This window comes from Lissotriton helveticus, chromosome 12 (genome assembly GCF_964261635.1).
Source record: "Lissotriton helveticus chromosome 12, aLisHel1.1, whole genome shotgun sequence".
NCBI lineage: Eukaryota > Metazoa > Chordata > Amphibia > Caudata > Salamandridae > Lissotriton > Lissotriton helveticus.
In genome coordinates, this window is record NC_136073.1 from 791,406,177 (window position 1) to 791,432,910 (window position 26,734).

The following is a 26,734-nucleotide window of genomic DNA, read 5'->3' on the forward strand; positions in this document are numbered from 1 at the left end:
TTGCATTTGTCGGCCCGATTGGGATGGGTATGCCCAGACATGGATCCCGTGCTCGCCATGCCACTGGAGTCAAGCTATCCTGCCTGAAGAGGGGTGAAACGCAGAAACCGGTCCTAGTATGCTTATTTCTAGTCCAGGGAGGACCTGGCCTGGCAGTTCGGGCTGGACTGTTCCCATTGGGCACAGGATCAAGACTGATTTGTATATGGCTGAGTTCAAACTGGAATGGCATGGTGAGAAAAAAACTATGGATTTAGGCCCAGATCTCTGTACTGGGTGAATGTATGACATTGTTCTGCATTCTGTCCATCAATTGTTGTTTTTGCAGTGGTTACAGGTAAAGCACCAACAGAGATCATCTTTAAGATCTTCCTTAGATAGCCTTTTCTGTATAATTGTTCTAACCCGAATGCTGTGACCAGATTTCTGACCTAAAAAATTGAACTAAGTGCAGAATCATAAAACAGAATTATGAATTTGGTTCTCAGTGCATCACAATTTAAAGGAAGTGCATTGTAGGTCAAAAGGGGATCATATTTGCTAGCAATGCTTCTAGTGCACCAACCAGATTCATGCATGGTGTTTGCTGATCTCTGGTGTTATCTTTCTTCATATTTTTCCAGGTCAATGGAGGTGACTGCAATGCATGGAGGCCCCAACATGGAAGATTATCCTACCGTCTTCATGATGACTCCAGATACAGAAGATTACTATGATTTTGACTTGGATATTGACTTTAATTATCTATATTTCTCTATGATGGCACTCCTGTCCATACCCGTGGTCATTTCTGTCTTTGGTCTGGCTGGGAATGGATTGGTCCTCTGGTTTTTGAGGTTTAGAAATTCTCGGAACTCCTTCACCATATACATCTTGAACCTGGCCATCGCAGATTGCATAGTTCTCGTCGTCCTGTCTCTTTTTTGCATACTTTTCTTGATGCTAATTAATGGATTGATTGGTGATGAAGTTCCTTATGACAGTGTTTTACAAATAGGTTCTTTTGGGTATGGCACCAGTCAGGGCTTTCTTACCGCCATCAGTGTGGAAAGGGCTCTGTCTGTCCTTTACCCCATCTGGTACCGATGCCGCCGTCCCAAGCACCAGTCCACCATTGTCTGCATCATTGTATGGATTTGTTCATGCTTGATGTTGGCAGCAGATATTTTGATTGGCTGGAAATGTGAGGATTGCACAGAACTTGACATATTTAAGGCTGTTTTACATTTTTGTATCTTTCTACCCTTGATGCTTCTGTCAAACGTGTTGCTGCTCATCACTATCTGGAAGAATTCACAAAAGCGTCACCCACCAAGACCCTACATACTCATCCTCTCAACAGTTCTTGCATTCCTTGTCCTCTCTTCACCGTATGCTGTGTTTGATTTTCTTTCTCTCTTTATCAACCTCGATGTAGAAGTCTCCCATGCCATCATTTTCTTCTACAGCTTCTGCATTAACAGCAGTCTCAACCCCATCATCTACTTTCTAGTTGGTGGCATCAGGCGACATGGGCGTAGGAGGTCTTTAAGGGGGGCCCTACGGAATGCATTCCAAGAAGAGACTGAATCCTTGCAGGATGATGATGCTGCCTCGTCCCCGCGGCAAAGTTTAAGAACAAGCTCATCACTTTAATCCAGATTATTTAGACATCTTAGTCCAAGGAATGCCACATAAGAAATTTCTCAACTAGTTACTACTGTTCATGGTTAGGCACCCAAGCTCTCGGGGTCAGTAATATCTAATTATAAGTAATCGTGGGCTACTGTGATCATAGGATAGCAATTTAGACTGCTTTAAAGGAGACATTTTGGAAAAGAGGTCACATACATCTCTGAACCAAAACAAACTTCATCAAACCAGAAAACATTCTGGAACCCCTGTTGTTGATGAGTGTTAAAGATCGCAGGACTAATACAAGACAATTTATTTTCTCTACACTTATGTTCCCTTTAAGGACTTGTGGGTTTGAAGTATTCTCTTTATTCATGAAACTATATCCTGATATCTAGACAGTGGATCTCCAGTTTGAAGTGTTCCACTAAAAAGAAAATAGTATTTTCCTTGAAGGGAAGAATCAAATGTTTGCTCAACGTTACATAAATGATTTACCAAATTATCAGAACCAAAATCATCAAATTCAGGAACTCTCTTAACCACCTTCTCACATCATCTTCTTCAGTCTCCCACACCAATTCTCCCCTTGTTGCACACTGCTGAACTCAGCTCTTTTTCCCATCTCTCTAACCGTGCAGATTTACATCTACAGACCAAACTCACCATGGACCCGTTTCCTATAATGAGAACAGACAACCCATCCTGAGAGCATCTGGACCCTTGAAGCCAGCTCCTAACGGAGTCGCCCTCTCCAGTCAACTCTGAGTTACATTGCCCTTCTTATGCACAACCATGTACTAAAAGGTCTCTTATTCAGACAACCAAACTCCTATAGATGGGCATTCCACACCACCACCTGGCAGTGGTAATGATAATAGAAATAGGCGGATTATGTCCATAGCACTGTATAGCTTGTCCTGTCTCTTACTCTCTCCCTCTACTCATCGCCAACCATCACCCCTTATCTTAATCAACAACCTCCTGATGATGCATCTTAAGTACCAGTATGTTTGTTATGTTCAACACATTTGTTTGTAGAGGTCCTTCAATAAACAAAATACATTTGCAAATGTATGTTTTGAAAAATCATTGTCTTTATTTGATGCACAGCAAAAGGAATTGAAATTTGATAAGATTTTGAATTTTCAGTTTTCTACTAGGGAAGTGGTAGGAAGGTAAAAAGATGGATGTTGGTGCCTGGCTGTTCAACATTTTAAAAAGAATAAAAGTAATACAAACACTTATAATAATACTCCTAACCATAATAAGAAGACTAATAATACAGTATAAGAATAGTTTGGGCAAATTGAGTCCTGCCTAAGTAATAAGCCAATACATTAACAGTGGGTTAATCCCTGGTAGATATGGTACAGAGCAGTGTTTTGCAACACAAAAACAGTCATAGCTAAACATAATACAAATCCCACAGCGAAATGCTAAAAATTAAGAAAAATGCAGTAGTCAAAATTACTCCAAAATGAGAAAAATCAATTAACCTGAGATTTGAATTTCTAAAGTTGGGGATTAATCCTCTTTTTTATTTAGTGACTTATGGCTTAAGTAGGACTCAGACTATCCGAAACTAATAACACATTTTCGTATACTGTATTATTGTTATTGTCATTGGTATTATTATTATTATTGTTATTTTTAATATTAACCCCTGAGCTGCTGAGCGTCCCCCACAGTGCTGAGCCCTTTTTGGGCCATTTGGGGTAGTTTGCACTTAGTGCTCCATAACTTTTTCCACATAAGCTATCCATGCCAAATTTGTGTCCTTTTCATTCCAATATCCTGGGGAGTCTAAAGGTATCCAGGGGTTGTAGGTTCCCCTAGAGGGAACAAAAATAATTGACAAAATATAGCTAGAGTTCGGTTTTTGGGGGGAAAATGGGAAAAAAGTTTTGCAGAAGAAAGTGTCAGTTTTTTTCCTGCAAATGTCATCAACAAAGGGTTTGTAGTGCTAAGATCATCATCTTATCCCCTTTTGAAAACAGGCAGACTTGAATCAGAAAACCAATTTTTTTAGCACAGTTTTGGCATTTTAATAGGAGAGAAACCATTTTACTTATTTTTTGTGCTTTCAACCTCCTTCCAGTTTGTGGTGGAAACCGGTGTGAAACCCATGGTGGATCCTGAAAAGCTATACATTTCTGAAAACTAGACAGAAATGTGAATTCACCAAGGGGTCATTTTTGTACATCCTTCAAGGATGTCCTATAAAAAGTAACAGTTGAAATAAAAAACATATTGAAACTAAGTATGAAAAAACACCCGTTTGTGTCTACGTTTTCATCTGTAAATTCTTCTTAATATAGCAGATTTTCAAAAGCAATATACCGTTATAACTGCTGAACCCCTCTGGTTGTGGGGATGTATAGGGCCTGTAGGTTCTCCAAGAACCCGAGGTACCCAGAGCCAACAACCAAGCTAGACTTTTTCAATGGGTTTTTCATTGTGTACCAACTAAAGCAATTATGTGGCAAATTATAAAGAATGAAAAAAGGGATGAAGGAAAACTCTGTATTTCTGAATTATAGGAGTAGTGGTTGTTTATATATCTCTGGATTTATGGGTACCCGTACTTGCAAATGCTTCAGAGGACATTTTGTAAAATGTCTTCAGTGTTACACACTTTCTTTCATTTGAAAGGCACAAACGTAGGGTTATTCAGTTGGTAATAACAAATGTTCTTTTATTATGTATTCCCACATGTCGCCCAATAAAAATGGTACCCCACTTGTGTGGTTGGGCCTTGTACCTGCCGCACAAAACACTGCAAAACATGACCTAGGGGACTTCATCTTTCATCCCGCAGAATGCATGTGCTTTTTATAAGGTAGCTAGCTCTGAATTGTGAGCCCCAGCTCATTTGGCACCTAGGGAAGCCTACTAAACCAGCACATCTTTGAAAACTAGACACCCAGGGAAGTCCAGGGTGGGGTGAATTGCATGGCTCTCATCAGGTTTTGTTACCCAGGATTCTGAGCAAAGCTCAATTTTTGGCTAAAAAACAAATTTTCCATGCATTTTTGTGATGGAAAAGTCCTGTAATCTTCAGGCAGCCACAAACTTTCTACCACCCAGCGTTCCCCTTAGTCTCTCAAGAAAAACAGTGCTTCTCTTCCATGGGTAGGCAAAGTGCCTGCAGCTTGAAAGGGTGGCAAACGCAACGTAGATACATCACGTTTTTACACTGAAAAACAATGAGCGGGGAGAGGATGTGGCCTAAACACTAGGGCGATCGATCTCAAATCTGGGAAATCAGGTTTGAGTTGCGGCAACAACTCTGAACATCCTCTCATTTTGGGCAAATCACTTAATCTCCCTGTGCCCTACAAAATTAAAATGAATTTGTCATTATTTAATGCAACTGGTTCTCATTTAAAGCGCTCTTATACCTGATACCGTCAGGTCAAATTCGCTCTATATAAAACTCCAGAAAAAAAAATGTTTTTTTTGCAACGTGGGTAGCTGTGGATTTTGGACCCCAGCTCAGTTGGCACCTAGGTAAAACTACCAAACCAGCACATGTTGGAAAACTAGACAACCGGAGGAGTCCGGGTAGGTGTGGCCTGTGTGGATCTCATAATGGTTTCTTACCCAGAATCCCCAGCAAACCTCAAATTTAGCTAAAAAGTCACATCTGGACCAGAACACATTTCCAACCACCCAGCATTCCCCCAGGTCTCCCAATACAATGATAGCTCACTTGTGAGGGTGGTCCAAGTGCCCACAACAAGGAAAGCCCAGAAAACAAATTGTGGAGACATCAAAATAATCTCCTTGGAAGCTTGCATTTTTGGAAACAACCTGTGGAGCTTCCTGAAAGGGAGAGGTAACTCCTTTATGTTCCTGCGCTTCGACAGGTGTGTATGTGAATGGTCCCCAAAGTGCTTATATGAAGTGCCAGGTCTTCAGCTTCTTGCAGAACTCAAGAACTGAAAAGGAGGTTCTGCTGTGTTGAGGGAGGTTGTTCCATGTTTTAGGTGTGATGTAGGAGAATGAGCGACCTCAACTTTGGTTTTTATGGATGCGAGGAGTGTGTGTGAGGGAGAGCAAGGCAGAGCCCAGGTGTCAGGTGGGTTACTGAAAGTGTGTGAGGTTGATTATGCATTCTGGTTCTGTGTTGTGTAGGGGTTTTATGTGTGCATGAGAAGTTTGAATTGACCGCGCTTGTGTATAGGGAGCCTGTGAAGCTTCCTGAGGAGCAGTGTGATGTGGGTGAGGCTTAGAATGTGGCTTAACTCGGCATGGTCTGGAGTTTGTATAGGAGTTGTTTGGAGATTCCAATGTAAAGAGTGTTACCGTAGTCCAGCCTGCAGGTGATGAGTGCATGTGTGACAGACTGTATGGTATTCTGAGGTCACCATTTGAAGATATATAGCAGCATGCATAGGATGTGGTAACAAGAGGTGCACACTGCATGGACTTGTTCTGTCATGATGATCTTGTCGTCTAGGATGATCCCTATATTTCTTGCATGATCTGTGGTTGTGGGTGTTGGTCCTGGCTCTGACGGCCACCAGGTGCAGTCCCATAGTGAGGTCATGTTGCTGAAGACCTGTACTTCCATCTTGTCGGAATTGAGCTTCAGGCAATTGGTTTGCATCCAGTCTGCTACCATGGTCATGCCTTACCTTTTATGATTCTGTCTAAGTCACCATGATTGACTAGTTACTTTCACAATAGATTGAGATGTGCATTTTTAAATTGTGAATATCCGCAACTGCAGTCTAGAGGGGATAATTGATTTACTGCCCACCTAGCTCCAAGAAATACTTTATCCCGATATTAACTCACTATATTGCACCCCACATTTTACCTTCTGACAAATTTCTCCTATTGGGTGATTTTAACAACCTTGGTGAGAACACCATTGGTCAAGGAGTGTCTCAGCTTCTAGCTCATATAGAGACCCTGGGGCTTAAAAAATAGTCACTGGCCCCACACATACAACAAGACATACCTTGGTTCTTATTTTCACGAAAATAGCTAATATGACAAGTGAACTACCTCTTCCAATTACTTGGGAGCTTTACGAAACGTTACGTAGCTTTCTGAATCCTCATGCCTGCGTTACCACTGTCTGGCATCTCGGAATCTTTGTGATTCCCTAGCTGATTTAAAATTAATACCATCTATAAGAGTTTTTCTGTAAGCCCAGAACTACCAGATATGGCACATAATCTGAGTCAGCCTCCCCCTGCTGACATAGCTATTCTGTAGGCTTTTGAACACAGTTCAGTGAAGCAGGTGCAGCGGAAGCTAACTCTGCCATTCATTCATTATAAACTTTATTCGGTTATTGTTAATAAAAACAACCATAAAAGTACAATCAAAATTGCAGCATTAAAAAATATTATTCATTGCTAAAAAGAAAATAAGCGAAGATTTTCATATGCAAATTGATTTCCGCAATCTAAAAACATGTTTAAAAAAGTCAGAAACAGATGCAATTGTTAAAATAGTATCTAATTTCTGCATTTCTAAAAATGCGGAGCGGCGCCGATTTACTTCCATAGACTTCAGTATGGGCACAATCAATCTCTTCCGTGGCAGTGTATAAAACTTACAAAAGAATAAAATATGTATATCTGATTGTTCTGAAAGGTCGTCACAGGGGCATTTACACAGGTGTCGTGTCCAATTATTCATATAAGGGAACCTGAAGAGTCTAAAAATGATGTTTAACCTGAAGCGTGTTAATAGGAACCTTTCGCGATCACTCATATATAAAGTTGTGTATGGTTGAGGATTCCTAGAGGTCATTATTAATTGATGAGCAATTACTGTCTTTTTCTTCAATTCATCATTGGATCTGATCTCTTCCAAATACTTCATACCTTGGTGTTTAAGCTCTTTTCTAGGGATGTGACACATTGAGAGCGGATTGTCATAGTACTCTAGACAGCCCAATTAAAAAAACATTTTTTTACATATGAAAACCCTCCTATCCTGCTCGCATGTTCTAAACTTATCGCATCCTTTAGGATAGTCCGATTCAGGACACATTCCTCACTGGTCCAAACCCTGTGCCACGACAATATCGGCTGGACCTTGATGATATCTTCAATATATGATAGACCAAGTTCCATGTGGCAAATATATGTTGAAACACTCTCTCGTACACCTAGGAGATATCTCAGAAACATATTTTCTGCCAATTGGATACACTTCACGTTGGCATATCCCCATATGCCTGCACCATAGACAGCAATTGATACACACGTTGCGCTATAAATTTTTAGAAGCTCCCTAATTGGCTTTTTGCCCATCTTTTTAGAATTTTTTTTTAAAGCCATTATGGCTTTACAGAACATCAATCTTCTTGATTTTATTACATTTGACTACAGTCCAGATTCTTCAAACAATATGCCTAAGTATGGGAAGGTGGGGGTGAAGTCCAAGGGACTTGAATTGATATACATAGTTTTTTTCCGTTTATTTGCCCCAGGACCACAATTCATACAGAACGTCTTGGTGCAGTTAGTTTTTAGATCCAGGTTTGTCATATAAGTGTTAAACGATGTTATCATTTTTTTCGGAGCGAGGGGGGTCCTGGCCATTATGACCGCGTCATCCGCGTACAGGAGTGCAGGGATTGAACTTTTTGCTACCATAGGCATGTCTCTGCACTCCGGAAGTAAGGTATTTTCCAGGTTATTAATGTTAACTAAAAATAAGAAGGGAGCAAGGACGCACCCTTGCCTCACCCCCCTCCCTATGCCAAATGATCTAGTGCACTCCCTGTTTTTGCCATAACGGACTGTTGCCGTGGCACCAGAATAGAGGTCCCTGAGAAAATAAATTATTTTTCCATCCACCCCCAAATTTTCTAATATCAACCACAATTTGCTGTGTGTGATGCAAGTAAATGCTGAGGTTAGGTTAACAAAAGTAAAAAAGATGCGTTCATTCTTGGCCTTAGTATATTTTTCTTGTAGGATGAATAGGTTAAGCCCCTGATCTACAGTACTTAAGCCTTTTCGAAACCCATACTGAAGATCACTAATGGTTGAATTTTCGTCCGCCCAGCTTTGTAATCTGCTTAAAATTACTCTCCCAAAGATTTGTATGGATGAATCCAATAGTGAGATCGGGCGATAGCATGCACAGGATTGCCTATCTCCCTTCTTAAAAATGGGAACGATAATAGATTTAAACCAGAGGTAGCATTAAATAGTTGTGTTAAGATAGGGCCCCACAGATCTGTATTATTTTTAAACAGATCAGCTGGTACTCCGTCTGGGCCTGCCGCTTTCCCTCCCTGGCTTGCTTTTATGCTTGAAATCACCTCTTCCACAGTTATATCCAAATTGGAATTGCTGGTCAAACCCTCTGCCCTCTCTACCGCAATCATTGTAGAGTGTATTTGATGCGACCCAGGTAATACACTATACAATTTGGCATAATGATTTACACAATCATCCTCAGGAATTGCTATTTCAATTCGTGCCTTGGTGTTATCGTTAAAAAATGGGGCATTCACCGCTTTCCAAAAGGCGGTTATATCCTTACTCTGTGAAGCCTCACAAAGTGCATCCCAAGCATCCATTTTAATATCTGCTTTCCTTTTTTTCAGCGTTATATTATATATTTTCCGCAGCTCCTTAATAAGTATAGGATCACGCGGGACAGCATTCAAGGCATGCTTAAGTTTAGAGTGGGCCTTCGTACATGCTGTATCGAACCAACTCACAGTTTTTTCCTTACAGTTTCTCAGTTCAACCCATAAACTATCCTTGATGTATGTGGCAATTAATAAACAAAAATGTAATAATACACTGGCTATCTGAATTATCATCCAGGCAAGCCATAATGCTGGTTAGGCATTTTCTAATCAACTTGCATATACAATCTTCCGGGATTACCTTACTCCATTTTAAAGAGTATCAGTTTTGTCTGCTCATAATTACATCCGGGACAGTCTGCCTGATTGTATTATCTCCCCCAGAATCAAAGTGAGGATCTAATATCTCCATAGTTAGCGGGTGATGATCACTGAGTGCTATGTTAAGGGTATTACAGGTTTTAATCTGCCGTCCATATCTAACAGGAAATAAAATAAAATCAATTATTGTGGCGGCACCCCTGCCATTAAATGTCGGGACAAAGGAGGACTCCATTTGACAAATTTCACTGGCGAAACCCAAGTCGCATGGGAGGACAATTTCATTTAAAAGTTCCCCGCAAGTAGTGTGCTCAAAATGGGTTAGGCTGGTATCCTGATCTAGCATAATTCCACAGGCACCCTGGTGTCCCCTTTTACAGATGGAGCAATTAAAATCCCCTCCCCATATGACAATTACTTCTTTGGTACTTATTTCCATCACATATTTTATGTCAGCACCCAGTGTTTTCACTATTCCTTCAATCCTATCCACAGGGATATTATTATAGAAGTTGACAATTATCAGACACAGTGATGTATTAATATGAATCTTAACCATGTGATAATATCTATTGTTCAACACTAGATCAATTCTCTCACATTTGAGCTGATTTGATATATATGTGCACAGGCTCCCCTTTGCCCTACCATGTATTGAATTTATTGCTGGTGTAAATAATGTTTTAAATCCACATAGATGGCAGTCCTCTGTTACCCATGTTTCTTGGAGACTTCAAAAATTGTAGTTATTTATGGTATCAATCCATAAGCGGTTTGTCAGTTTTGTTTTTAGGCCCGCAACATTCCAAAACATTATTCGCCATTCTCCCTCATTAACTGGTGGATCATTGAAGTTATCCAGACCTTTCATCATTAACAATTCCTTTTGTGGGTTCTTTACTATAGGATGTCTCTTAGGGACGTCCAATTCTACAAGATTACATTTGACTGTCACCTCCGTGGGGTTGACAGAGATAGTATACTCCATAGTTTCACTGGGTCTCTTCCCTCCTATAACATCTCTCATGGGGGTGTCTTGCTCATCAAGATTCAAGTAGTCCAAACTTATAAAAGTTAAGAGGGGGGGCTTACTAATAATAAGAAGAAAAAAGTCTTACTCGAATGTCCTCTTCGTAGGTGTAAAGGGGGTGGCCCGCGATGTTTTAAGCGCCTCCGGGTGCTTTCTGTGACGTGTTTCTGTGTGCGACCCAGGGGCACGCTGGGGAATGAAGTTCCCAGTTTGTTAAGCAGCAAAGATGTCGCCGTGGCGGCGAGTCGGTGCTCCACCGGTCCTGATGGCAGCCCTGAAGAGCCCCCAATGGCAGCTTGCAGCAGGTAGGGATTCAGCAGCAAAGCAAGGTTGTCCCCTAACTCTGCCAAAATTCATGCTCCCAGTTAGATCTATGCCCACCTAGGGTAAGGTCTGGTCTATCTAGCTGCTTGGCTTCTTCGGTAAAAATGTTGTTTAATCTTTAATAAACTTCTGTTAAAGTGCCATCTGATTGGAAGTGTGCACAAGTGTCTCCACTTCTCAAAAAGCCCTCTGCTAATCCTGAAGATCTCGCTAACTACAGACATATCTTGCTACTACCTTTGCTCACTAGAATTCTAGACAGCAACATTGACAAACAACTGACATCTTTCCTAGAAGGGCATAATAACTTAGGCCCCTCTAAATCAGATTTTAGAACGCAACACAGTACCAGGAAGGCATTGGTGGCAGTCACTGAGACCATCCGACTTTCTCTTAATGTAGGAACCCCAATCATGTTGGTTTTATTGGACCTGAGTGCTGCATTTGACACAGTCTCCCATCCCATCCCATCCCATCCACAGACTCCAAGAAGTAAGTATCCACGGTAGGGAACCACTCTGGCTCAGGGACTTCCTTGACAACCGCACCCAACATGTCTGTTTGGGTCCATTTAAATCAAGAAAAATACTGTCTAATAAGGGAGTCCCTAAAGGCTTGTGCCTGAGCCCAACCCTATTTAACATTTATGTAGCAGCTCGGGCATATGTTGTGAGATTCTGCTGTGTGGAGATTGTGTAAAACGGGGCAATTTGAAGCGTTGTTTCTTGACACACAAGGCCCTGTATCAGACACTCAGGCAATGTACCTGTCCTCAACACTGAGTTTTTAACTGTCTTCCAAACAATTAAGATCCTCTAATAAAGCTTTTCTGAAAATCTCACGCATTCATCCAGCCAGACCCGGCGGCAGAGCATTTTCCTATCTAGTTCCACATCATTGAAACAATTTCCCTATCCACACCTTCGCTTGCCCCAAACTCATGAATTTTAAGAAGATGCTCAATACATGGTTGTTGTAGACAGTCCTTCCTATGTGTTTACAGCACCACGCCAAAATACTCTTTTAGGAGTGAGTCGCACGCTATACTAAGAACCTGTATCATAAAATTACATGCAGTTGGTGAAGTTGGTTCTGGTTGTGGTTGTCGTGTCCATCAGGGAGAGGATTGATTGGGTGTCATTGGTGTATGAGATGATGGGGATGTCTTGTCATCCCATGATGCTGGTGAGCAGTGTCATGTATATGTTGAAATGGCTGGGGCTGAGGTTAAATTCTTGTGGGACTCAGTATATCAGTTTCCTGACCTTTAGTTTGAAGGGTGTCAACCTGACCATTTGGGTTATTCCCATGAGGAAGGAAAAGATCCATTTGAATGCGGATCCTGGTATGACAATCTCGTTAAGTCTCCTGATGAAAGTGCTGTGGGAGACCGTGTCCAAGGCCGTAGAGAAGTCAAGCAGGAAGAGGCCCACTGTTCCTCCATCGGTCCAGATTATTCGAATTCCGACAGTTGCCGCGATGAGTGTGGTTTCCGTGCTGTGGTTCCTTCTGAATTCTGATTGAGTGTGGTCTAGTAGATGGTGAAATTAGAGGTGACTTGTAAGTTGCTTGTTTATGGGCTTCTTGGATGGGTTGGAAGAAGTTGGATAGGTTGTTGCAGAGTTTTTGGGAGGTAGCAATGTTTTTGAAAGCAGCTGAGGGTGTGATAAAACCCTTGACGATCTATTCTTGTAGCTGTTGGATTTTCCTTCGACGTGGTCTGCTACAGATTTTTTCTTAGTGTCTCTTGTTTGTTGGCAATAGCATCTGAGTGCAGCCTTGTAGTTAGTTCTGTCGGTGGTGTTGTGGCTGCCTCTCTATTCCTGTCTAGCTACTTACAGTGTTGTTTGGTGTCTTAGAGGTATCTGTGTAACCGCTGGCCTGCTTGTGTTATGCTTGTTGGGTTTGATGGGTTTGAGGGAGTCTGTTTAAATCTCTATTCTGTTGTTGAAGTTGTTGATGTCCTTGTCAAAGTTGTCTGTGAAGCTAGGTTAATCCGTGCTGCGGGTACTAAGTAAGTCTTCTTCTTTGATTTTGCTCACAGTTGTGGCTTGGAATGCTGAACCTGGTAGGGTGTGTTGACTTGACGTGTGTTGATTAGGAAGTGGATGATCCAGTTGTCAGTCCATGTTAGCAGTGTGGTAGAATTGCATATGATGCTGTCACCTGTGATGGAGATGGGGTCCAGTATGCTATACATACTGTAGCAAGTGCCATTGAAAGGCTACAATACACTTTGTGTTGATTCCAATGTGTTCTGCAAAGAAACTTCATAGGAATGCTGTGGTCTCGGGTAGAAGAAACCAAAGAAAGTTTATTATCCAAAGAGATTATGGTGATGTACATGAATCTCTTTGGATTTTATTTTGATTGCCTCTAAAAGACTTTTATGAATTGGTTGTGAATATAGTATATTTCCTCTTGGTGTAGCTTGTACAATTTGAAGAAAGAGTACTCTAAATGAGTTAGATCCTTTATGTGATTCTGTTAGGGGAATACATGTGCACCCTCCCAGGAGCAATGAAGGAAACACACCAGACACTGCAGTTTCTCAAAAACAAAACGAAATGTATTTGTAGGTATAAATGCTTGCTGGCCAATGAGGAAGAAGGCAGTGACCACAATTGTGCTCTCAGTCTGCTTCTTCTCCAAGTCACTGGTCTTTGGGCTATATATATATGTAGCCGTAATGCAATCCTACCAGAACTGAAAAAAGACACTGTGCCAAACATGGCCAATAGAGAACTGCACGGGGACTGAGCCAAATATAATACAGACATATACTGAAAGCAAAAGGTGAACAACTGGATGAGAAAACTAATGGGGAAGTTAGTAAAAGCAAAATGCTGCTCTAAGTGGGCTCTGAACAGCTGTTGAAGCTTGTCCAGGCAAGGTCAAATTGCAAGCCTTGGCCACTCCTGGCAGCTTGTTACAGTGAGAAGTGAGATAGTGCGGGTGAGAACTATATCTAAGTACAATATCAATGTAGTGCATACATATGGATATATATGGATATATATATAATTTTCCCTAGCAATCCTCTCTTGAGGATATTTATATCCTACATTAGTGTACATAGATACACATTGATGAGATAATCATTATTGAAATATAGACAAAATGATATACCAGTATTTAATGCATACGACTTCCTGCTGCATTATAATATCAACCGGTGGTTGTAATACAGGCAGTATATACATAATTGAGTGTCCAATAAATCTTGTTTGTCCTATGCAATGCATATTCCTACATTATCCCATAGTCACTCTGTTCTTTGGCACTTTCTGTAAGTGTTAGTAATTTAAAGGCACACAGTGTGCTGTCATCTGATTCTCCTCCTGGTCCGCAGTTGTCTTATTCAGGGGTCGTTTCACGGACCTGCCTGCGTTGTCCTATTCAGTATATTGTTCTGTAGGTGCAGATCACCTTTCTGCAAGGCTTCATTGTGTGCTTCACTCAACAGAATCAGTTGGCGTCACCGTCCCTGTGACACTTGGTGATGGGCCCTCAGCGTGGCCCTTAGTAATGATCTGGTCTATCCTCTCTTTGCCTGGTGTGTTGCGCAGATCCTCTGGTGACAGATGCTCATTAGTTACTGGTACCTCTGTCTCGGTCGCTGGTGGTGCAACTCTGCATCATGTTCCATGAATACATTGAGGGCATCTTTTGACCGTCTGTGGTCCAAACCACCTAGAACTAAGCGAAACATCTTTCATTTATTCGAACGATGACCATGTCTCTAGAGTTCCTTTAGATAGCTTCCCCCTTATGGCGTGCAGTACTTAAGGCAAAGCATCAGCCATTTCAGGACTGTTGCATCAGTGGTCTTTACTCATCTATTTTATATTTTGCTTTGGACTTCATCCTCTCCACCGGGCCTGAGCAATAGGGGGTGGTATGGGATATGCAGTTTCCACTCTATTTCCAAACACTCAGACATCCTTTGCACAACTGCTATAAAGCGTAACCTCATCTGTCACTATTTATGCCCTGGAGAACCCCAATCCTGTGTGCGCTATCTTTCATCAAGCATCAAATGGAATCACCTTAGACGAGAATCTGGACATGAAAGCCCACATTAACTCAATGGCTAAAAATGCCCGCTTCCACCTGAACTACTTAAGAAAACTGAAACCATTCATCTCAGAGCCGGATCTCAAACTGGCAATCCAATCCTTGGTTATCTCGAGGATTGAATATGGCTGCACCTCCTTAGCTGGCCTACCAAAAACGTCCACAGCACCACTAAAAGCCTGCCTCAACGCCGCGGCAAGACTTGTCACCGGATCTAGGAAATATGATCATATATCCCCACACTTGAAAGCTTTAAACTGGCTACCTTACGAAGCCAGAATCCAAATGAAGATAGCATGTATCACACATAAAGCGCTCCACTACAACACCCCAGGATACCTAGCCAAGAAAATTCAGCTGTCTGGAGGTAACCGACCAGCTAGAAGTGCTGAGGAGTTGCTATTACGGCCAGCCATCTTCCGAAAGAAAAAAACCTATGACAGAGCATTCTCAGGAGCTGCCCCCAGAATCTGGAACTCACTCCCTCCAAACATTAGGAAGATCCAAAATGTGGCAACATTCAAGCGGGAATTGAAGAGCCTTCTGATGAACAAATACAATAAATAGAGAAGATCATCGATCACTGCCCTGAACTATTGCTGCCCTAATACAGAACATTTATGACATCAGGAAAGCGAAGAATAAGTCAGTAATATAAAGATCGCTAATTCTAGGATATGAAACGGTCCATAAATTTATCACCAAACGTTATCTTTAAATGACCTTATAACCGCATCCCTCAGGGACTTATAACGATCTACCTCACCTATGTGTATATATTTTGCTTATGATATAATTGGAGCCGCAACTCACTAGTAACGCTAACGGCACATGTGTTAAGAATGATTACATTTCATCTACCTCATATCTGTGATTCTTTTAACTGTTAATATATATGTTATGTTTTCACCTACTCTATGTTAAGCGCTCTGATACCCACGGGTCTTGTTCGCGCTATACAAAACGTTATAATAAATAAATAAATAATAAATAAAGCAACCATTGATACACCAATCTTCCTTGTTAGAAATACATCCATCCATTTAGAAATCGTATCCACAGACACCAGCAGCTATGTCAAGCCATTCACTGGGAAGCAAAGTTGATAAAGGGACCCTGTGGTACCAGCAAGTGATCATGTGTAGCAGGGGACCGACCTTTAGAATGTTGGACATAGAAAAGACATTGAGAGAAGACTTTCAACTATTGTGTCAACTGTTGTAATGGCATACCCTGCTATGTACCTTGGGGAAGATTTACAAGGAACTGACGCATCTGTATAGATGCGTCAGTTTCCTTGCGTCAGCGTCGAATGTGCTTGCCCCGCTATGGAGGGGCTGTATTTACAATACAGTGCTCCATGGTACAAGCATTAACAGATGCTTCCGAAATTAAGACGCATCTGTTGGAGCAAAAGTGACGCATTGCTGGAGTTACTCATGAAGTTGATGCAATTCAAGCTATGCACCACAATAGATGGGTGAGTCTCATTCAAAAACCCCAGCGTCATTCCTTACGCCTGGTCTGAGCAGGTGTAGGGATTTTGACGCAGTGAAAGCATACAGTGACACAGTGAAATCTTGTAGATTTCACTCTGTCAGTTCAACATGGCTTTTTTGCATAGGAACGCACACCGTGCGTACATTATACCTGATGCATCTCCCTAGATGCATCACGTTGTAAATGGGCAGCAACATTGACGCTGTGGCTGCGTCACAAAAATGACAGAAAGGTGGCGCAAAAGTCACACAAGGGGCATGTAAAGCTGCCTCTTTGTGTTTTTCAGTCTGCTGGAGGAACCCTGCGTGCACCACTCATAGTTTGCCTTTTCTAATGGTGTCTGCTGTAAATCTGGTCTTGGTGTGGTGCTATTGTTTTCTACGGTGTCAACACAGTCAAGCTTAGGGGTTTCATCAGAATAACCTTTTGCAGGTAATACTGATGCCAAGTTAACAGGTGGGCAACTTTTAAGTGTGATTTTAGAGTTAGACAACAAGGTAACCTCATAACTTGTGCGCCTGGCGGCCGAAAAATGTTGTGTTGCTGCAGATGACAACACCACCTGTACCATATGTGGCATATAAACAATACAAGTATAGTTCAATACAATTGGAGCTGTCCTCTCTGCCATCACAGCTGCCGATGCCCAGTCACTGCTGAAGGCAAAGTCCCATAGTAGTATGCCACAGGTCTTTTTACAGCTGTGTCAGCACACCATATACAGTGCCATTTTGTTTTGACACAAACAGATGGAAGAGCAGTGTGTAGTCAGGCAGCCCGTCTTCAGCCAGGTTTGCTTGAATCCAGTGGCAAAGTGAGCAAGGGACTCACGTCTGAGCATACCCTGCATCTGAACCAAACACTCACACCCAGTCAACAGATCTGGGTTTAATCCATCACCATTCTTTAGCCCACTCTGCCGCCGCTTTGTTCGCCATAAGTTGGCAGGGTATGCTCAGACGTGAGTCCCTTGCTCACTTTGCCACTGGATTCAAGCAAGCATGGCCGAAGACGGCTGCAATGCCAGAAACCGGTCCTCGGAAGCTTGAATCCGGTCCAGGGAAGGCATGGCTTGCAGTTCGGGCTGGACTGTTCCCATGAGGCACAGGGTCAGACTGATTTGCATATGGCCATGTCTGAACTGGGGTGGCAGAGTGGGCTAAAGAACGGTGATGGATTAAACCCAGATCTGTTGACTGGGTGTGAGTGTTTGATTGGTTCAGATGCTCCGTCCATCACCACCGCCTTTTGTACCGCTTTGTTCGCCATAAGTTGGCAGGGTATGCTCAGACGTGAGTCCCTTGCTCACTTTGCCACTGGATTCAAGCAAGCCTGGCTGAAGACGTCTGCAATGCCAAAAACCGGTCCTAGGAAGCTTGAATCCGGTCCAGAGAAGGCATGGCTTGGCAGTTCGGGCTGGACTGTTCCCATGAGGCACAGGGTCAGACTAATTTGCTTATGGCCATGTCTGAACTGGGATGGCAGAGTGAGATAAAGAACGGTGATGGATTAAACCCAGATCTGTTGACTGGGTGTGAGTGTTTGATTGGTTCAGATGCTCCGTCCATCACCACCCCCTTTTGTACTGCTTTCTTTCATACCGGAAGGCAGGTACAGGCAAAGAACACACTGTGGGCCTCTAGGCCCATAGGAATGAATGAGGAGGTATTCCTTAATTGCAAACTGCAATTTGCGATTCGCAATTAAGGAATATGTAGGATTCACAAAATTATTTGCAAATCCTACATACATAGCATTTTTCGATTCTCAAATATTGATTCTCTAAAAATCGCTGTTTGAGAATCCCCAAAACCTAAGTTTCATACATAAGGCTCTACGTTCCTTAACAACGTTCATGCATATCACAAGTATCAGTGTAAGCTCTGTGTACAAAATTGTCTTTCACGCCTAAGAGTCCAAACTAAACACTTGCCATTTCAGAGGATGGACCCTTCCGTCCTCAACATATGCTTAAATCATGAAAGAGCGTGGAGGGCAAGGGGTCTGCTGCGTCTCCACCTTTGTGGTTAATGAGTTAATGCGCAAGAACAAGTTGGTGCTGAGGAAATGTTGCTATAAATGCAGACACAGTTCAAGCAGCACTTGGGCTCCTGGTCTGGCCAGCAGCACACTGCATAGGGCATGCTTGCGAATATGAGATCAGCATGTTGGAGTAAGTCAGTTGCCTCTATGCAATTTGCAAACTTCATACAGCAGATGAGAATGGGCCTGCTTTTAACCTAGATTCCATAAATAATGGGAGTGGTCGCTCAAACTTCCATTAACATTGCTATTGAAAACTCAGCAGACTGAGATTATAAAGATAACAAAAACATGCTAACACAAAACAACATCAGGTGGTTGTGGGATTTAAACACATCTTTACTTATGCATGAGGTTTATTTTACTCAAAAATCATGACCTCAGCACCCCGGGCTCAATAGGGGATCCTAGTTCAACAAGTATTAATATGGACGTATCAATTCATTTGTCTAAAGAAACTATTGGAAGCCCATATTTGATACTGCTGGACCCTTTATACGTTCCAGTACTAAGAGCACTTTCTGAGAATGTAATGCTCTGGTCTTGTAAAATCTTGGATTGGTGAAGATCAAATTTTAGCTTAGTTCATGTATAAATTTTGCGTTATCACAATGTATATTTGATTTATCTTTCCATATTTCACACATTTTTCAAATATTTTTCACCGTATATCCATTGAGTTGAATGTGGATTGTCCTTTCTTTTATCGCACCAAATATGAAAGTTTAAAAAAAACGTTGGTGTTCAATCATTACTAAAACAAAATTGAGGTCATGAATATTGGGTAAAATGTACCCCGTGCATAAGTAAAGATGTGTTTAAATTTCACAACCACCTGATGTTGTTTTTGTTTACAATTGTCTAATGCCCAAGGTGTTTGTAGGTAAGGGCCAAACCCCCCAATTCACACAGTGGTTACAGGTAAACACTAACAGAAATTATCTTTATGTTCTTCATTATATAGCCATATACGTATGATCCTGTGACCAGATTTATTACCTAAAAATTTAAATTCAGTGCAGAATCATAAAACAGATTTATGAATTTGGTTCTCAGTGTGACTTAATTTATAGGATGTACATTGTTGGTCAAAAGGGCGATAATATATGCTAGCAATGCTTCTAGTGCACCAACCAGATTCATGCATGGTGTTTGCTGATCTTTGGTGTCATCTCTCCTCATATTTTTCCAGGTCAATGGAGATAACTGCAATGCATGGAGGCCCAACATGGAAGATTATCCTACTGTGTTCATGATGACTCCAGCTACAGAAGATTACTATGATATTGGCATGGAAAGTGACTTTAATTATCTATATTTCTCTATTATGGCACTCCTGTCCATACCCGTGGTCATTTCTTTCTTTGGCCTGGCTGGGAATGGATTGGTCCTCTGGTTTTTGAGGTTTCGAAATGCTCGGAACTCCTTCACCATATACATCTTGAACCTGGCCATCGCAGATTGCATAGTTCTCATCGTCCTGTCACTTTTGTGCATACATTTCTTGATGCTAATTAATGGATTGATTGTTGGTGAAATTTCCTATATGGCTGTTTTACAAATAGGTTCTTTTGGGTATGGCACCAGCCAGGGCTTCCTCACCGCCATCAGTGTGGAAAGGGCTCTGTCTGTCCTTTACCCCATCTGGTACCGATGCCGACGTCCCAAGCACCAGTCCACCAGTGTCTGCATTATTGTATGGATTTTTTCATGCTTGATGTTAGCAGCAAATTTTTTGGTAGACGCGAAATGTGAGGATTGCACAGAACTTGGCATAATTAAGGCTGTTTTACATTTTTGCTTCTTTCTACCCTTGATGCTTCTGTCAAACGTATTGCTGCTCATCACTATCTGGAAGAATTCACAAAAACGTCACCCACCAAGACCCTACATACTCATCCTCTCAACAGTTCTTGCATTCCTTGTCCTCTCTTCACCATATGCTGTGTTTGATTTTCTTTCTCTATTTATCAATCTCCATGCACAAGTCTCCCATGTTGTCATTTTCTTCTACAGCTTCTGCATTAACAGCAGCCTCAACCCCATCATCTACTTTCTAGTTGGTGGCATCAGGCGACATGGGCGTAGGAGGTCATTAAAGGGGGCCCTACAGAATGCATTCCAAGAAGAGACTGAATCCGTGCATGATGATGATGGGGCCTCATCCCCACAGCAGAGTTTTAGAACAAGCTCATCACTTTAATCAATTTTATTTAGGAATCTTAGTCTGAGAAATTCCACATGAGAAATGTCTCAACCAGCTCATACTGTTTATGGTTAGGCAGCCAAACTCTCTGGGGGAGCAATATCCAATTATGAGTAATCATGGGCTACTGAGTTCATTGCATAGCAATTTAGACTGTGCCTTAAAGGAGGCATTTGGGAAATGATGTCACATACCCAAACAATCTTCATCAAAGCAGAAAACATTCTGGAACCACTGTTGTTGCTGACTGTTAAAGATCGCAGAACTAATACAATATAGTATTTTTTTTTTCTCTACACTTATGTTCCCTTCAAGAACTTGTGGATTTGAAGAATTCTTTTTATTCATGAAACTATATCCTGAAATCTAGACAGTGGGTCTACAGTCTAATTCCACTAAAAAGAAGAAGGTATTTTCCTTGTCAGGAAGAATCAAATGTTTGCTCAAGGTTCCATGAATGATTTACCAAATTATCAGAATCAAAATCATCAAATTCAGAAACTCTCTTAACCCCCTTCTCACATCACCTTCCTCAGTCTCCCACACTACTCCTCCCCTTATTTCACACTGCTGTACTCAGCTCTTTTTCCCATCTCTCTAACTGTGCAGATTTCTTTACTCAGACCAAAACCATCCTGCACCCATGTTTCTTATAATGAGATCAGACAACCCATCCTAAGTGGATCTGGACCCTTGAACTGCAGCTCCTAAAGTAAATGCACTCTCCAGTAAACTCTGATTTACATTGTCCCTTCTTGAGCATAACCGTATATTAAAATGTCACTTATTCAGACTATCAAATTCCTATAGCTGGGCTGCCGCACCACCATCCGGAAGTGTTAATAATAATAGAAATAGGTGGATTGCGTACATAGCACTGTTTAGCTTGACCTGCTTCTTCCTTGCCCCTTCTACTCATTGGCAACCATCACCCCTTATCTTAATCAACAACCTCCCGATGATGCATCTTAAGTACCAGTATGTTTGTTATGTTCAATGATTATTTTTGGAGTGCTCCTTCAATAAAAAAATACATATGCAAATGTATGTATCATTGTCTTCATTTGATGGATAGTGAAGCAATTTTAATTCGATAAGATTTTGAATCTTCAATTTTCTTCTTCGGAAGTGGTAGGAAGGTAAAATATGGTTGGTGCTAGGCTGTTAAGCATTTTGAAAAGAGTAATAGATATAAAAACAATATTACTAATAATAACCATATTAAGAGAACTAATAATACAGAATAAGAAAATGAGTGATTAGTTTGGGTTAAAATGAGTCCTACCTATGTAATAAGTCAATAAATTAAAGCTGGGCTCAATCCCTGATAGATATGATACAGAGCAGATAGGCCTATCTTGGGAAAATGTGCAAAGTATTTTGCAATACTAAAACAGTCAAAAGTAAACATGATAAAAAATCCCACAGACAAATGCTAAAAATGAAGACAAATATAGTAGGAAAAATGACAGCAAAATAACAAAAATCAATTAACCTGACATTTGAATTTTGGAAGTTAGGGATTAAGCCCCTTTTTTATTTATTGATTCATGGCTTAGGTAGGATTCACACTATCCCAAACTAATAACCCATTTGCTTATACTGTATTATTTTTTATTAATATTATTATTAACCCCTTAACTGCTGAGCCCCCCCTTCACAGTGCTAGCTCTTTTTGGATATTCAGGATAGTTTGCACTTAACTTAGGGTGTCATAACTTTTTCCACATAAAGTATCCACATTTGTGTCCTTTTCTTTCCAACATCTTGGGGAGTCTAAAGGAACCCAGGGTTTGTGGTTTCCCCAGGAAGGAACTAAAAAATTAACAAAAATATAGTTAGAATTTGGGTTTTGAGGGAAAAATGGGAAACAAGTTCTGCAGAAGCAAGTGTCTGTTTTTTTTCTCCTGCAAATGGCACCAACAAAGGGTTTGTGGTGCTAAAATCATCATCTTACCACCTTTCAGGCACAGGCAGACTTAAATCAGAAAACTTAATTTTATGACACAGTTTGGGCATTTTAATGGGCGAGAGACCATTTTTCCTATTTTTTGTGCTTTCATTCTACTGCCAGTTTGTGGTGGAAACAAGTGTGAACCCCATGGTAAATCCTAAAAAGCTATACATTTCTGAAACCTAGACAAAAATGTGGCTTCACCAAGGGGTCATTTGTATAGATCCTTTAAGGATTTCCTATAAAAAAGTAACGATTGAAAAAAGAAAATTTAAATTAAGTTTAAAAAACACCCATTTGTGTCTGTGTTTTCATCTATAAATTCTTCTTACTATAGCAGGTTTTCAAAAGCAATATACTGTTATGTCTGCTGGACCCCTCTGGTTGTGGGGAAGTATAGGGCTTGTAGGATCTCCAAGAACCCGCTGTACCCAGAGCCAACAACCAAGCTGCACCTTTTCAATAGTTTTTCATTGTGCACCACCTATACAGCAATTCTATGGTAAATTGTAAATAATGGAAAAACGGTATGAAGGAACACTCTGTATATCTTAATTGTACACCAGATACTGCATTTAGGAGCAGTAGTTGTTTATATATCTCTGAATTTATGGGCACCCATACTTGCATATGTTTCAGAGGGTATTTTGAAAAATTTCTTCAATGTTACACACTTTCTTACATTTGAAAGGCTCAAACGTAGAGCTACTCAATTGATAATAACAAATGCTCTACTATTATGTATTGCCAAATGTCGCCCAATAACAATGGCACCCCACTTGTGTGACTGGGCCTTGTGCCTGCCACACAGAACACCCCAAAACATGACCTAGGAGACCACATATTTCACTTCGCAGAATGCATGTGTTTTTTACAAGGAGGCTATTTGTGAATTTTGGGTCCCAGCTCAGCTGGCACTTAGGGAATCCTACCAAACCAGCACATCTTTGAAAACTAGACACCTAGGGGAGTTCAGCGTGGGGTGGCTTGCATGGCTCTCACCAGGTTTTGTTACCCAGGATCCCAGGCAAAGCTCAAACTTTGCCTAAAAACATATTTTCCTTGCATTTCTGTGAGGGAAAAGTCCTGGAATCTGTAGGCAGGCACAAAATGATATCACCCAGCGTTCCCCAAGTATCTCGAGAAAAACAGCGCTTCACTTGTTTGGATAGGCCAAGTACCTGCAGCTCAAAAGGGTGCAAAACGCAACATACACATCACATTTTTCAGCTGAAAAGTAATGAGAGGGGAAAGCATGTGGTCTAACGGCTTGGGGAGGTTAACCTCAAATTTGGGGAACTGGGTTTGAGTCTCGGAAATGACGCTTAACATCCTGTGATTATTGGCAAATCACTTAATCTCCCTATGCCGAACAAAAATGAATGTGTCCTTATGTAACGCTACTGGTGCTCATGTAAAGCGCCCTAATACCTGATACCTTCTGGTCAAGTTTGCGATATATAAAACGCCGGGGAAAAAAAGTGTTTTTTGCAATGTGGGTAGCTGTGAATTTTGGGCCCCAGCTCAGCTGGCACCTAGGCAAACCTTCCAAACCACAAAGAACAAGAATTCCCTTTTCAAAGAGATCAAATATAAACAAAATGGATATGCAAGTAGATGTTAAACCCACCCAAGGTTTGGATCATGTGGTAAAAGTACTTGTGGTAACACAGGCCAAAAACTACTAATATTGTCATTTAAGAGAGAAATGACAAAACCTTTTAGATGAAATTACAAGTTGCTGCCATGTGTAACAACAATTACTCAATGATCAATAATGTGCTCAAGTTTAAATAATTTATTTAAAACCCTTATAAAAACACAAACAAAAACCAGATTGTCTCGAAATCCTACAAGTGCAGTTTCGTATAGTCATCAGTATATTTCAAAACAGTGATTTTCTTAACAAATTGGTATCATTTTGTATATTCACTTCATTATTTTGATTTTCGAACAACAAATAGAAAATACAGATGAAAAAAATTTCACATTAAAAAACTGAGAAATTGTCGATGCTGCGTTTTGGCAAAAAGTTTTTTTGCCTTCGCCAGGAAAGAAATTATTTCATTTTATCAAATACAATTATTATATTGATACGCACAAGAAGTCGTCTCTTGCTTAAAATGGAAAAAACCATAGATGGAAGAAAATTACGTTCTTCTCCCATGGTCCACTGATCATGGGAATCTATGTGGTCATCTATAGAATTTACACGACACACACTTTAACCTCGTTGATTGATTTCTCACGATATACAGTTAATTCGATTAGTTGAGGTAGAGTGTAGAGAATATCTATGATGGAGTCACAAAGACAACATATTTATTATGGTGTTGCTTGTGATGGCAGCCATCCAGGAAAACCTACCAAACCCCGACATTTCTGAAAACTAGACATCTGAGGGAGTTCAGGGAGGTGTGGCTTGTGTGGATTCTCCCACATTTTCTTTTCCAGAATCTCCTGTAAATCTCAAATTTAGCTAAAAAGTCACATTTTCCTCATATCTCTGTTTGGGAATGTTGTGGGATCACCAGGCTGGCACTAATGTCCTACCACCTAGCTTTACCCTAGTTCTCCCAATAAAAATGCTACATCACTTGTGTTGGTGGGTCAAGTGCCTGTAACAATGAAGGGCCGAAAATGTATTTTTGGCGACAAAGATAACTATTGTAGGTGTACTGAATAGCCCTGGGGTCGACAACCATGTAGGGAAACATATCAAACCCAGACGCTTTTGTGGATCCCTCAATATTTTCTTACCCAGAAAACCCTGCAAATGTGAAACATTAAATAAAAACTCTCATTTTCTTGCATTTCTGTGACGTAAAGTACCGGAATGTGCGGGGATGCACAAACCTGCTACTACCCATCGTCCCCCCACCTTTTCCACTTGTGTGTCTGGTCAAGACGAGTGGACCAGCAGGATTACCATCATACCTGTACCCTCTCAGGTCTCAAGAACATTCTACTCTCAAAAACCACCACAACCCCAGTAAACCCCCTCCACAACCTCAAGATCCGTTTCCAAATTCAAGATCCCCCACCATTTTCATCAAGGTGAAGAACCATGATTCAGCAACCCTGTCAGCTATCAACCGAGGAAAATAGACTAATGGATCCAGATCTAATTTGAGTACCGCCTTCTGAAACGGAAACCTACATTATCAGATTATCTGGAGAAGGTTCGACCCCATTTGGGAGGTTGAAATTTGCATGATTTTCATCTGCAATAATATGGAGAGTGCGTGAACAGAAAAAAAGTTGCAGCACTTGTAGTTTCAAACCTGTCCCCTGCATTTGACACTGTCCACCAGCACCAGACTTTCCTACTGAGACTATAGGAGTCTGGAATAAAAGAAGTAATCCTGAACTTGATCTCTTCCCAGATAAATCTACTATCATCTTGCTGCTCCCCATACACATGTAAATTGATAAAATGTAAATTGATACTTGTATAGCGCACTACTCACCCACAAGGGTCTCAAGGCGCTTGTACGAATACTGCTGTGGAATCCATCCTGGCTTTCCCTGTGAGGTGTCCACTCCTGGGCACCCCCAAGGTGGAGGCCAGGCATCCTTAGCGTTGTGGGGGCCGTTGTGGAGATTAAGCAAGCTATTGCCCAGAGTTGCAGAGTGGGACTACATGATTGGAATAGGCACCGATGCTAGAATTATCAGGTCAGTGGAATTTTGAGCTCAAGACCCGCCGAGGCGGGGAATTGAACCCTGGTCCCGGGCTAGACCTCTGCATCAGGGTCTGCCGCTCTAACCATTGTGCCACATCACCTCCTATGAACAGTAATTCTGGTATACATGAAGGATTAATAAATAGTCTGAACTTCCCCCTTGAATTCCTTCCTCATCAGCACACTACCAGACCCTATTAGTTTTTTTTTTATCGAACTTGCCAATTATAGTTGAAAAAACAATATACAGCCCAAACTAAAAAGCCTACAAAAAATTCTCAAAGTACACATCTTCTACTCCAAGGGTTTTCAGAGACGTTACAAACACCAGACCCTGTTCTTATTATAGTAAGCTAAGAGAATCAACGTACCACAATGTCTGTCTACAGGCTTTAATACAGTA

The 26,734-nt window shown here is 41.2% G+C and overlaps 2 protein-coding genes across 2 annotated transcripts; both read left to right on the forward strand.

Annotated features, from left to right (window-relative positions):
* The first annotated feature begins 627 nt into the window (after nt 1-627).
* On the forward strand, nt 628-2,654 carry LOC144797763 (mas-related G-protein coupled receptor member H-like). Its single transcript, XM_078668523.1, has one exon. It carries the CDS (start codon nt 628-630, stop codon nt 1,633-1,635), a length of 1,008 nt encoding a protein of 335 aa, XP_078524649.1. The 3' UTR covers nt 1,636-2,654.
* A 17,039-nt stretch (nt 2,655-19,693) lies between these two features.
* On the forward strand, nt 19,694-21,653 carry LOC144798417 (mas-related G-protein coupled receptor member H-like). Its single transcript, XM_078669288.1, has one exon. It carries the CDS (start codon nt 19,714-19,716, stop codon nt 20,686-20,688), a length of 975 nt encoding a protein of 324 aa, XP_078525414.1. The 5' UTR covers nt 19,694-19,713; the 3' UTR covers nt 20,689-21,653.
* Nucleotides 21,654-26,734: the final 5,081 nt, after the last annotated feature.

Coding starts and splice junctions, on each gene's coding strand:
- LOC144797763 (XM_078668523.1), top strand. CDS start 628: ATGGAGGTGACTGCAATGCATGGAGGCCCCAACATGGAAGATTATCCT.
- LOC144798417 (XM_078669288.1), top strand. CDS start 19,714: ATGGAAGATTATCCTACTGTGTTCATGATGACTCCAGCTACAGAAGAT.